The 12,404-nt window shown below is 44.3% G+C and overlaps 1 protein-coding gene across 3 annotated transcripts in view; it reads right to left on the reverse strand.

Annotated features, from left to right (window-relative positions):
• OBSL1 (obscurin like cytoskeletal adaptor 1) overlaps window positions 1-5,352 on the reverse strand; it is a 124,469-nt gene extending 119,117 nt beyond the window's left edge. For 2 of the 3 annotated variants that reach the window (XM_083153805.1, XM_083153802.1), the window contains exons 1-2: window positions 5,006-5,352; window positions 2,636-3,756 (exon numbers count right to left, since the gene is read on the reverse strand). In XM_083153805.1, coding sequence (XP_083009931.1) covers window positions 2,636-3,752 — 1,117 coding nt within the window. In that variant the 5' untranslated portion in view covers window positions 3,753-3,756; window positions 5,006-5,352. Of the gene's footprint in view, window positions 1-2,635; window positions 3,757-4,787; window positions 4,933-5,005 lie in introns of those variants that run through there. The other variant, XM_083153804.1, reaches the window with a different exon arrangement.
• Between the last annotated feature and the right edge of the window lie 7,052 nt (window positions 5,353-12,404).

Genomic DNA, 12,404 nt, shown 5'->3' on the forward strand with positions numbered 1-12,404 from the left:
AAACAATACAGTGCTTACACACTGAATGGTAAGAATGATGATGTCGTTAATGATATCTTTATGGTGCATATCGTTAACGAAAACCATTAACACGTGCAGAGAGAGTTAAAGTGGGTAGCACTTTAACTCTCTCTGCAAGTGTTTTATTTGCCACACCCGCAGTGAAAATGGTTTTGCCCATTAAAGAAATATTTTGCTTTTGCAATCCAAGCTGAATCAGGCCCATAATGTGTACACACGGGATTATGAAAATGGCATTGTTATTATGACTGGTTACCGAACATGCATATATTTTAAAATTATATCTAGGGTGTACGCACCTTTAGGGGCCCATTTATGAAGAATCACATTTACAATGCAATCTGGGCAGAATATTACAGCCTAGGATCACATTGTAAAAGCCCTTCCTACAATGTGCTGAGCCGGAAGCCGGGGGGGGGTCTGCGCATGCGTGTTTAGTGTTGACTACCCGACGACGGCACTGACCCGGCGGAAGTGCGATCCGTAGTCCATAGGCTACAATGGGTTACAGCTATCTCAGAATGGCGGTAGCCCAGGGATGCGAAGCGCTGCTGCCCGATGTTAATACATCGGGCAGCTTCACATCACCCATAGAAACCTATGGGGTATGCGCCTGGCGGCAGGGCATGAGCGCTCATACATTTGGGTGATACTTAATATTTGTGGCTAACCCCCGAAAATGGGTGTTTTCAGGGATTTCCCTGCAAATATTGATTGATAAATGCGGCCCGTAGAGAGATATATAGGGGGAAATTTACTAACATGGGAATTCTATTTCACATTGGATGTTGCTATAGGCAACCAATACAGTAGCAACCAACCCGCTCCTGTCATTTTTCAAACACATGGGTCTTTTTACTAGAGATGTGCGAGCTGGGATTTACTTGGTTCTTAATGTCAAAGTTAATGCACATTTGGATTAATGCATATTATTCTTATTGGCTATGCAAAACATGTGACATCTGAACCTGCACATCTCTACTATGTACTAAGCCTTGGAGACGGATAAAGTAGCAACCAATCAGCTCCTGTCATTTTTCAAACAAATCCTGTAACATGGCAGTTAGGAGTTTCCTGCCTGATACTTTGGGTGAAATTAAATAGGATGAGAGATTAAGAAAGTGAGAGATTTGTTAAGAAATCTACAGGCTACAAATCTACAATCATTTACATTGCAAATCGAACTGATTTTGCAGTGTAAATGATTGCCGCTTTAAAAAACCTGGAGAATTCTTACCAAATCTCTTACTTTCTGAATCTCTCATCCTATTACATTTCACCCCTAATCTCTCTTCACTTTATCTCCAAGGCTTAGTACATCTGCCACATAGCCTGTAACATGTCAGTTAGAAGCTGGCACTTTATCTCTCTTCAAGGCATAGTATGTGTCCCCCCTTAAGCCCCATGCACACTGAGCGACTTACATGTGAAAGCTGCTCAGTTTTCGTCTGAGCGGCTTACAGCATGAAAGCCAACCCAGTATGTACGGGGCAGCGATGAGTGGTGAGTGCTGTTGCGCGCTCCTGCATAATCGCTGCTGGCTGCCGCTTATCTGCTGGTAACAAGGCACCGGAGCGCCCCAGGCGAGTCGGGGTGGGGGCCCCCCGGTGCTGGGGGGGGGGGGGGTGTACCTGTGGTGCGGCTGTGTATACAAAGCTTGTGTTTCCACAACAGAAGCGCTTCCGCGTAGCCAGGCGGATAGCGCTCGTTATTTCTTATTGACTGCAGGGACCCCCGCTGCCGCCGCCGCAAGATTTATATACACAGCCGCAGGACAGGTACACCCGCGGCACGGGGAGGGGGGGGGGGGGCGAAATGCCACCCTCCAGTGGCCGGCGCCCTAGGCAAATGCCTAGATTTGCCTAGTGGTGGCGCCGGCCCTGGCTGGTAATAGGACAGAGTGGACAGCTTATCTATAACCTCCTGCTATGGAAAGCCGTCCACTTCCAGGAAATATGGCTGGGCAGGGGGAAAAACGCTCAGTGTGTATGCACTGAGCGTTTTTCAGCCCAGCTATTTTCCCCATCATCGTGCACCATACATACTCGCATAATCGCCCAGTGTGTATGGACCTTAAGACTTATTCAAATTACTTCAGTGATATTCGTTTATTGAGCAAACTTTTAAACTTTTCATTGTGTATATTTTTCATCACCAAAACCAGAAAGCAATTTCATTTAAATAAAACATGCAACTTAATTTTTGTCTGGATCTTAAGGTCTTCAAATAATGAATCTAGGAATCATACCTCCCAACTTTTCCGAAAAGGGGGCGTGGCCTGTGTAAACAGGGGAGTGGTGCATGCAAATGAGGGTCACACAGCGTCTATTCTGTCAGGCCAAGGGGACTCATACCCCCCCCCCCTCCCGCGGGACACTGTCCAAAAAACAGGACGGTCCCGCGAAAAATGGGACTGTTGGGAGGTATGCTAGTAATTATCCTAACATTTCTTCTTAATCTACATAATATATATGGTATGTCCCTCAGAAAGCCTAAAAGAGTTTTGGAGACCTATGAGCTGTAGAAAAATGAATTGGACAAGAGACTATTACAAGCATTACAAGGTAATCATATTCTATTATAAAACTAGAGTGGTTGTGTGTTAGCAACATACCTCTGACATGTAACATGACAGCACTCAGTGTGTTCCCAGCTGTGTTGGAGGCACCACAGACATACAATCCTCTGTCCTGTTGCCGACAGAACAGCACTTTAAGTATAAAGTGCCCATCCCGGTCTTCATAAATGAGAGTTCGGCGACCAGGGCTAACTGCACGGCCATCTTTGCGCCAGACAATTTCTGGCCTTGGTTTGCCAGTGACCAGACAGCGTAGTTTGGCATGTTTCCCTTCATTAACTGTGAACACTTTCACCTGTGCTGGAGGGTCTCCTGGCATGGGTTCTGGTCCTTGGCGTGGTACTGGGTCCACAAGCAGCACAGCTGCAGCCAATGTTTGTCCAGCAGAATTACTGGCCCGACACACATATACACCAGCATCTGGGGGGCGGACATGGGAAATATGCAAGCTGTGACCCCCAGAAGACAGACGGTAATGAGATCCATCAAAAATCTCTTCCAGGCTCCTTCCATCTTTCTCCCAATGAATTGTGGGCTCTGGTTTTCCTGAAATTATGCAAGAGAGTTCCCCACTTTGACCACAGGTCAATCGCTGGGAAGTTGGAACAAGTAGAAAATGTGGTGGAAAGTTGAGACTTGCAGAGTGGTCAAGGCAGAGGGTCAGGTCCTGAACATCGCCCACTGTTTGTTGGTTTGGTTCAGAAAAAGTCTCGACACTGGAAGAAACCAAAGCCATGGTTGTGGCCAATTTAGTGGACTGTGGCAATTCATTTGCTAGACCAATACGTGGTTCATTGACTACAACATTGTTGAGTGTGACTGTGAGTTTTGCGCCTGCATATCCCTCTCCTGACCAGTTGCTGGCTCTGCACATGTAATGGCCTGAATCTTCCAGTCGCAGGTCACTGATCACCAGCTGATACCAGTCTCCGTCCCTCTGAGCGTAACATCTTTCTCCTAGCTCAAGCCGAATATTTCCAACACGTTCCCACAGGACACTGGGTGGTGGGTCCCCACTTATATGACATCTCAAAACAGCGTGTGTGCCAACACGGGCTGTAACTGAACGTGGGAAACACAGAAAACGAGGAGCACTTCCAGGCATGTCTAGACCCATGTGCGAGTTGTGTGGTGGGAGAGAGAGAGCTGCCATCTACCTGATGAAGGGAAACATTGGCAATTAGAACACAGGAACAGCTACTGTAACTCGTAAAATAAGTGCAACCAGATAAAGCAACAAATAGGACTTAAGCCCCGTACACACTAGGTGACGTGCTCCATCACCAATATCATTAAGCCTGGCCTAACGAGATTCTGCATACAGTCTGATGAATGATATTGCTGCATGCCTTGTTGAAGATATAGGGCCAGATACACTAAGCTTCAAAAGTGATAAAATGGAGAGTGATAAACAACCAACCAATCAGCTCCTACCTGACATTTTTCAAACACAGTCTGTGACATGGTAGGTAGGAGCTGATTGGCTGGCTGTTTATCACTCTCCATTTTATCACTTTTGAAGCTTAGTGAATCTGGCCCATAGGGTGACATGCCCTAAGCCTTAAAAAGTGATTACATCGAGAGTGAAAAACTACCAACCAATAAGCTCCTTCCTGTCATTTTTCAAACACAGAGATTGATATGGTAGTTAGAAAACTTTTTGGCTGTTGCATTATCACTCTCCATTTTATCACTTTTCGAGCTTAGTACATCTGGCCCACGGTCAACATTAAACATGCAGCACAAACGACTACGGGGGGGGGGGGGGGGGGGGGAGGGAAGCATGCATAATTAACTATATTAAGTATACACACTAAGCAAATTGTTTAAAGAGATAAGTTGAGTGAAATAAGCATTAACCACTCAGCTCCTCTGTGTCACTTTTAAAACACTGCCTGAGATCTAGATGCGGATTGGGTAGTTATTGATTACTCTCCACTTTATCTCGTAACACTTTTCTAAATACCGTTGTAATAGAGTGAGATACAATGGTGTATGTCGATTTATCGAAAAATAGGAAAATTAATTGAAAAAAACAACAAAACAGAAATATAAGAAAGCAATATTATCTGAATATTTATATATAAAACAGAGATTGACCAAAATACCTCATATACAGGACTCAGCCCACTTATTATAGGACTGTAACATTAAAAAAAATTATTAATTTCAGATCTACATTTCTTACCCCAGGTGAACAGCTGAATGATAATTTTGAGCTTGTTAAATGGGAGAGTATAATAGTAAAAACCATATATTTTTAATTTTTCTGTACTTCCATTGCTTTTGTTTTTCTGAAAGGTTTAACTAAGTATCATGACTAAAATGAAAACAGAAAATAAGGTTTCTAGTTCAGCTCTGTATCTGTCTGTCTGTGTCCAAAAGGGGGATCTCTTGACTTGATACCTTTTGAAACGTTGAACTTTTGCCCATACAGAAATGTTGGTCACTTGCAGCTCTCTCCCTTATGGTTCGGATTCCATTAGGGTCCGGTGACTTTAGGTTCGTTTCTGTTACTGGTTCTGTCGCGTGCAGGGATTTCTGCCCAGAGTCTCGCGTGGATCTGGGCTGCTGGAAGTGTCCCCTGTGTAGACACAGACAACTATGGCTCCTCCTCACCCAGTAACAATGCTAATTTTAGTCTCCACATAAAGTGTTGCAGCAGCTGATTCTGTCATAAACCCCAGAAACAGAAGAGAGAAAGGAGCAGACAGCCCAACCAAGAGGCAGGAAGGGAGCAATGTAGAGACAGGTGGAAGCTGAGCGATACAGGCAGATATGTCTCCCGCTGGGATCTATTTCATACTTAGGAGTGTGGGGAAGCCACGCAAGTGATTGATTGGTACAGATAGATAGGCTGGGGCGGGCGACATGGATTTTTTGGGTGTAAGATAACGTAATGGTTTGAACACCACCCCCATGTAGTAGATGAATGTGAGCAATGCATTCCTGTCCTATCACTTCCGACATAATCACAGCACTTCAGTGGTCTGTGATCCATCACAGCAGCTCCCAAGGGACAGTCTGCCCCCCACCCTGGGCAGGAAAAGGACAGACAGAGACACAAAAAGCTTCCCTACATGTGGCATGAGCCTGTCCCAGCATGCTGCCTGGCACCACTCACATACCAACCTGTTACACTATCCCTATTCTGATTTTATACTGCACCATAACACTGCCCTCACCCATATCTTGTTACATGTAACACTACAAATCATCTCCTGTGACATTTCAGATACTGTACCTGCCAAGTGCCAACACCCTCTAACTGACATTACCGTACCCAGTGCAGTAACATTAGTCTTAGTGGATGCAATGGTTGTGCTGGACCAAACAATGGCCTGTGTTATCCCAAGGATGCTCTACACCAGTCATTATCTAGCTGGCCAGAGGTTATATATCCTTTATGAACGCTATCTCACAACTGGGGCCCACCAACATAAAAATTGGTTAGAGTAACTTGGGTCCCTAAGCGCTCACTCACGGCCAGATCAAAAAGCTTCAAAAAGTGATAAATGGAACTCCTACCTGCCATATTATAGTCTGGGTTTAAAAAAATGACAGGTTGGAGCTGATTGGCTGGTTGTTTATCACTCCCTACTTTATCACTTTTTGAAGCTTGATACATCTGGCCCTTAGTGAGGTACCAAATAAATACTAGACTACACATAGTGGGCCCCTAAGCGCTCACTTACTAAGGTACCAAATAAATACTAGACTACACTCAGTGGGGCCCTAAGAGCTCACTCAGTAAGGTACCAAATAAATACTAGACTACACTCAGTGGGGCCCTAAGAGCTCACTCAGTAAGGTACCAAATAAATACTAGACTACACTTAGTGGGGACCTAAGAGCTCACTCAGAGAGGTACCTAAGATATACTTGGCTACACTAAGTGGGCCCCTAAGTGCTCCCTAAGATATGTACAAAAATATATATACTAGACTACACTTACTGGGCCCCTTAATGCTCACTCAGTACTAAGAGATACTAGGCTGCATTAACTGGACGCCTAAGCCCTCACTCAGGGGTGAATTTATGAAGCTTGGAGAAGTGTTATCTATCCCCATAAAAAACGTTATGAGCAAGGTGATAATGGTTCAGCCAATCAGCTACAATATGTAAATTGACAGGTAAGAGCTGATTGGCTGAACCATTATCACCTTGCTTATAACGTTCTTTATGGGGATAGATGACACTTATCCAAGCTTCATAAATTCACCCCTCAGAGAGGTACCTAAGAGATGCAAGACTACACCTACTGGGCCCCTAAGTGCAAATTGTTATAGTACTTGATCCAAATCAGTATACACAATCACATATCTCATCGCTGTCACAGAAAGGTGTGGTCTCTTTATAATAAAACCTATTGCAGTTTCCTTCATTGGCAGATGTCCCTTTGTGCATTTGCCTTGTCACTCACCACTACAGGATGCAGTTGAAATACCGGTGCTTGGGATGCCAGCAGTCAAAATTGCTAGAGCCAGAATCCCGACATTGGTGAGAAGACCGTATCTAGAATTCTGATTTTCAGCATCCTGAAAGTAAATATACCAGGGAGGGTTAGGGTAAGGCTGCATAGAAGTGGCATCCTAAGCACCCAGATCCCATACTCAACTCGGGCACACACTGTATGGTCTATTTCCCCCTAAAATTCAGGTAGTAAAAACAGCTGCCCTCTCTAGGGTCTCCCTTCTACAGGTGACAGATAACTCTACTGTCTCTATCTGTCAATATGCAGGTAGTAAGCCAGCTGCCCTCTCTATTTATTATTTATTTACAGTTTCTAATATATAACAGCACATTCTGTTGCGCTTTACAATTGGAATCAACAAGAGGTAGGAAGTCCCTGCTCGCAAGCTTACAATCTATAAGGAAATAGGAAGGATACACAAGGTCAGGCGCTGTCTATAGCATAGGTGCCCCCACATTATAAAGAACATTCCTGATGGGATGTAATTAGATATGAAAGCTTTTGAAGGATTTTGTGGGCAGTTTTGAAATATGATAGGCTTGCCTGAAGACGTGTTTTCAGGGAACGTTTGAAAGTTTTGGGGCTAGAGGAGAGTTTTATTGTGTGTGGGAGAGCATTCATAGGGTGGGTGCTGCCCGACAAAGTCCTGCAATTGTGAGTGGGAGCGAGTAATGAGTGTGGATGAGAGACGCAGATCTTGTGCAGAGCGGAGAGGTCAAGTTGGGAGATATTTTGAGATAAGAGATATATGTTGGTGTAGCTTGGTTAATAGCTTTTTTATTTGAGTAGTATTTTATATTGAATACGGTAGAATATTAGCAACCGATGGAGGCACTGACAGAGTGGGCCAGCAGATGATAAATGCCTTGCTAGCAGTGGCGTAATTATATTCTATGCGCCCCCCCCCCACAACATTATGGCAGTGCCCCGCCACCCCACAGGCGGCCGTGCAACCTCCCCCCCCCCCCCCCGCCATACCTCTCCGCATAGCAGGGACCCGCAGAATTTTTCATCGGTACAGTCCCGGCTCCCCTCCTGGCTTCTGCCATGACAAACGGACCATCACAAAATGTCCGCACCCATACAGCAGTTTCAGAGAACAGTCTGCTATATGGGGGCAGACATTTTATGATGGTCCGTATCCATAGCATCAGAACAAGCCAGGAGGGGAACTGGGACCGCAGCAGAGGGGAGCCGGGATAATTAAATCTGTGGGTCTATAGTGGTGGCGCCGTTACAATAGCCCCACAGCCCCCCCGGCGCCCGCACTTACACAGCGCCTCCCCGCTACCGCGGGGGCTGCGGGGCTATTGTTACACCACTGCTTGCTAGGAACATTAGCCTCGCAGCTCAATTCAAAAATGGATTGTAGTAGTTATAGTTTTTTATTGGAAAAAACCTGTAAGGAGACTAACGCAATGAAGCAGACAGGTACCGGTGTCCCAGCAGAAGCTCAGATACATCACTAGATTGCTGCAAGGGGGGCTAGGGTTGGGTACATGCAGCTGCCATGCCTAAAATACCACCGGGATGATATGGTCACAGAGTCAATCTGACTATTCAAAGTCTCAGCCCTATGTATAGAATATGAAGCTCCCTGACAAGGCCTGATTTGTGCCCTGTAAAACCAAACACAACAAAAGTGAGAAAGTGATCAATTGCAGTTACTATACAATGGAGCAACTGAACAGACGACAGCAGTAAGTGAGAACCTACATATACACACACAGTAAGGAGGGCCTATAAATACAGAGAACTAGGGCTGACCTCATGGAAAGTCCCTATATAGATTTCATAGAATCCCAGTGCAGTTCCCAGAGATTTCATATGAATCCTGCAATTATGTCCCTTTAAGGTACCGTGTTGACAACCAAAAGGAGGATTTTGGAGGTCCTCTGATAACCTTTAAGGAACGGGTGCATACATAGTATATAACATAGTTTACGGTTGGCAGTGTGGCGGCGTTTGATAGTGATGTTAATCCACACAGTTTGATAGTTAACCAGAACACTGGTTTATTAGCATACAAAGACAACAGTGGTTAATGCAGAAGATGTTCTGCAGCAGCAGTAACACTGTACAGTGAATGCGTGGTACTTAACGGTATACGTCATGCGGCAGTTGTGAGGTAGTGGCTCTGACAGTATGGGATGAAAGGCTGCACGTCCGTGCAGATCGACTCGAGCTGGGAGGATTACATACCGCCTGCTGCTCTGCATCCCGCTCAGGCACGCTTCAGGAGGAACTCTCCATGCCCTTACCTGCCTGTAGAGTAGTAATATGGAGAATGACATGATACCGTGAGCTCAAGGGAGCTGCCTAGGAAGACATGGTAAAAGTAGACAGAGAGAGGGAGAGTAGGTTCTCTGCGCCCAGGCAGCCTATAGTGGGTACATCCACAGGGATGACCCTGGACCCCCAAAACAATGAAAACAACAGCAAGAAATGGGATGTCCCCTCCACCGGCACCCTTGTTAGATCAGAGTACGTCCCTAGATAGACAGGAACGATCCTCTTCTCCTAATATTGGCCAACATATACAGATAGGTACAACCGTACGTTCCTCCAACCCCAATAGCGTCTCCTCTTCTCCCAAATGGACTGCTTATTGGATAGTGGAACACCAATTTATTTGAATCCATGGACCATATGACTCGATCCAGATGATCACCAAGTCCTCCTTAACATTTTTGTTTTTTACAATCTGTACAAAATGTTAAGGAGGACTTGGGGCCTTATTCTAGTTCACTCTTTCTGACAAAATCCTTCTTAGATGGACAAAACCATGTGCACTGCAGGGGGGCAGATGTAAAATGTGCAGAGAGAATTAGATTTGGGTGAGTTATTTTGTTTCTGTGCAGGGTAAATACTGGCTGCTTTATTTTTACACTGCAATATAGATCTCACTTTGAAGTAAAACCCCACCCCTAATGCTCTCTGCACAAGTAACATCTGCCCCACCTGCAGTGAACATGGATTTGTCCATCTAATAAGGATTTTGTTAGAAAGAGAGAACTAGAATAAGGCCCTTGGTGGTTTTGTGTGACTGGATTTGTGTGACTGGATTTGGACTCTTGTTGCCGATTGTAGCCGACATTGTTTGACGGATTCCGGACCATCATCCTTTGTATTCAAGCGCACATGAGAACTGATGTATTTCAGTTTCTCCATCTCTTTCGGTTATTAGCCATTTTTCTTTCTGTGGGAGCACAATTTATACTTGTTTATTTGTCATTAAAAGTGGTATTGCACCATATGCACTTTTCTTTCCATTTATTTTGGTGTCTCATCTAGATCGAGTCATATGGTCCGTGGATTCAAATAAATTGGTGTTCCACTATCCAATAAGCAGTCCATTTGGGAGAAGAGGAGACGCTATTGGGGTTGGAGGAACGTACAGTTGTACCTATCTGTATATGTTGGCCAATATTAGGAGAAGAGGATCGTTCCTGTCTATCTAGGGACGTACTCTGATCTAACAAGGGCGCCGGTGGAGGGGACATCCCATTTCTTCCTGTTGTTTCCATGGTAAAAGTAGAGCCACAATCAACTCGGTCACTGTTGAGTATTTATTGCAACTGCTAAATGTGTGATGGAGGAGATCAATAAAGGAGCTCTAGCAAGAAATGAACTGCTAGCATTGTATCTGTCATTTGTACTGCGCCACTACGCTTGTGTCAGCTGAACTGGTTAAATAATAAACCTGGGAATATTAGAGATGCTGAGCTTCTAGACTTGTGTAACCTGAGTAATGCATGCTAGGGGGGCTTAGCCCTGTGTTTCCATGGATCGCTACAGGGAATTTGTTCTGTGGGACCTACTTAGTGTTTAGGGTCTTGTGGTAGATGACTCGTTCCATAGTGGTATAAGGAAAAGAGATGGTTCAGATAAAATCTACACATACACTGGTAAAAGGACTGTGACTTACAATAATAGGAATCGTAATGATACTGTATTAATAAGGAACAGAAAGAACAAAAAAAAATGCATATCGAAAGAAAACATCATAACATAAAAACAACAGTAAATAACAATAAAATGGGATATATAAAACTTAAATGTAGAATATAAATAAAGTGGGAAATTTAATAGGATGAGAGATTCAGAAAGTGAGAGATTTGGTAAGAAATCTCCAGGTTTTTTTTAAGCGGCAATCATTTACACTGGAAAAATCAAACTGGTTTTGCAGTGTAAATGATTGCCGCTTTAAAAAAAACTGGAGATTTCTTACCAAATCTCTCACTTTCTGAATCTCTCATCCTATTAAATTTCACCTTATATATCTAAAATAAATGGAATACTTTCCTGTAACTCTCTTGATTTGGCCTATAAATGTGAAGGAGCTAGGCATTGTTAATGATACCCATTAATGGGTTTGGTTGGATTGTCAGTGAAATATAAACCATAAAATGTATTAACTTTTATGCTCAAACTATTCAATGTACAAGTTCAGCCAATGGACAGGTACAGTGGAGGTAACCAGAATATGGTCTTAACCAATAATCAAAGAAATGCAGCCAATCAATTCACTAAACAGCTGTGCCTAATGCCTCGATTAGTATTTCCTGAGGATATTGATACAGCCCATTAAACAGCTATTCCAGTATGCGACAGTTCCCCCTAAATCGGGCACATAAAGAAGGATAGAGGGACCACAATGGGGGTTTTTAGGATGGGGGGGGGGGGGGTATAATTTCATTTTGGCACTGCTTAATTGCTTAAGGATGCTTACTCAGAGACAGCTAGACTTAACCACAACATTACCTGCCGATATTTCCAACAGGTGGAAATATCAGCAATTCAGTATTCAATCCCGGCCATTCCGGCATTCGATAGTCAGAACATTGAATACCGAGTGTCCTGACAGTCAAAATTTAGATAAAATTTCCTGGGAATGGGATCATACAGTGTCATCATTCCAGACTCTGGGCTCCAGGATCATCATCTTGCACACAGCCAGGTCAGCACTACGGTCCCATTGCAGATACTATCGTTCCCAGTCCGATAATAGCTCAACATTGGTCCCAGTCCAATAATAGCTCTAGACCGGTCCCAGTCCTATAATAGCTTAACAACGGTCACAGTCCGATAATAGCTCAACATCGGACCAGCCCGATAATAGCTCAACATCGGACCAGCCAAATTCTGATCAACATCAGTCTTGTGCTGCATCAGTCTTGTGCACACATCACCAGTAGACCCCTGCGAAGCCAAGGGCATGATCTCCATGTTTTGGGTCACAGCGTCTGCATGTGATGTCCCGCACCCACCACAGTCCCCTCAATATAACCTGGACAGTCCTCCGCCCCCACAGTGCTAAGCTGCCATTTT

Source organism: Crinia signifera, chromosome 7 (assembly GCF_055691185.1).
Source record: "Crinia signifera chromosome 7, ASM5569118v1, whole genome shotgun sequence".
NCBI classification, from domain to species: Eukaryota; Metazoa; Chordata; class Amphibia; order Anura; family Myobatrachidae; genus Crinia; species Crinia signifera.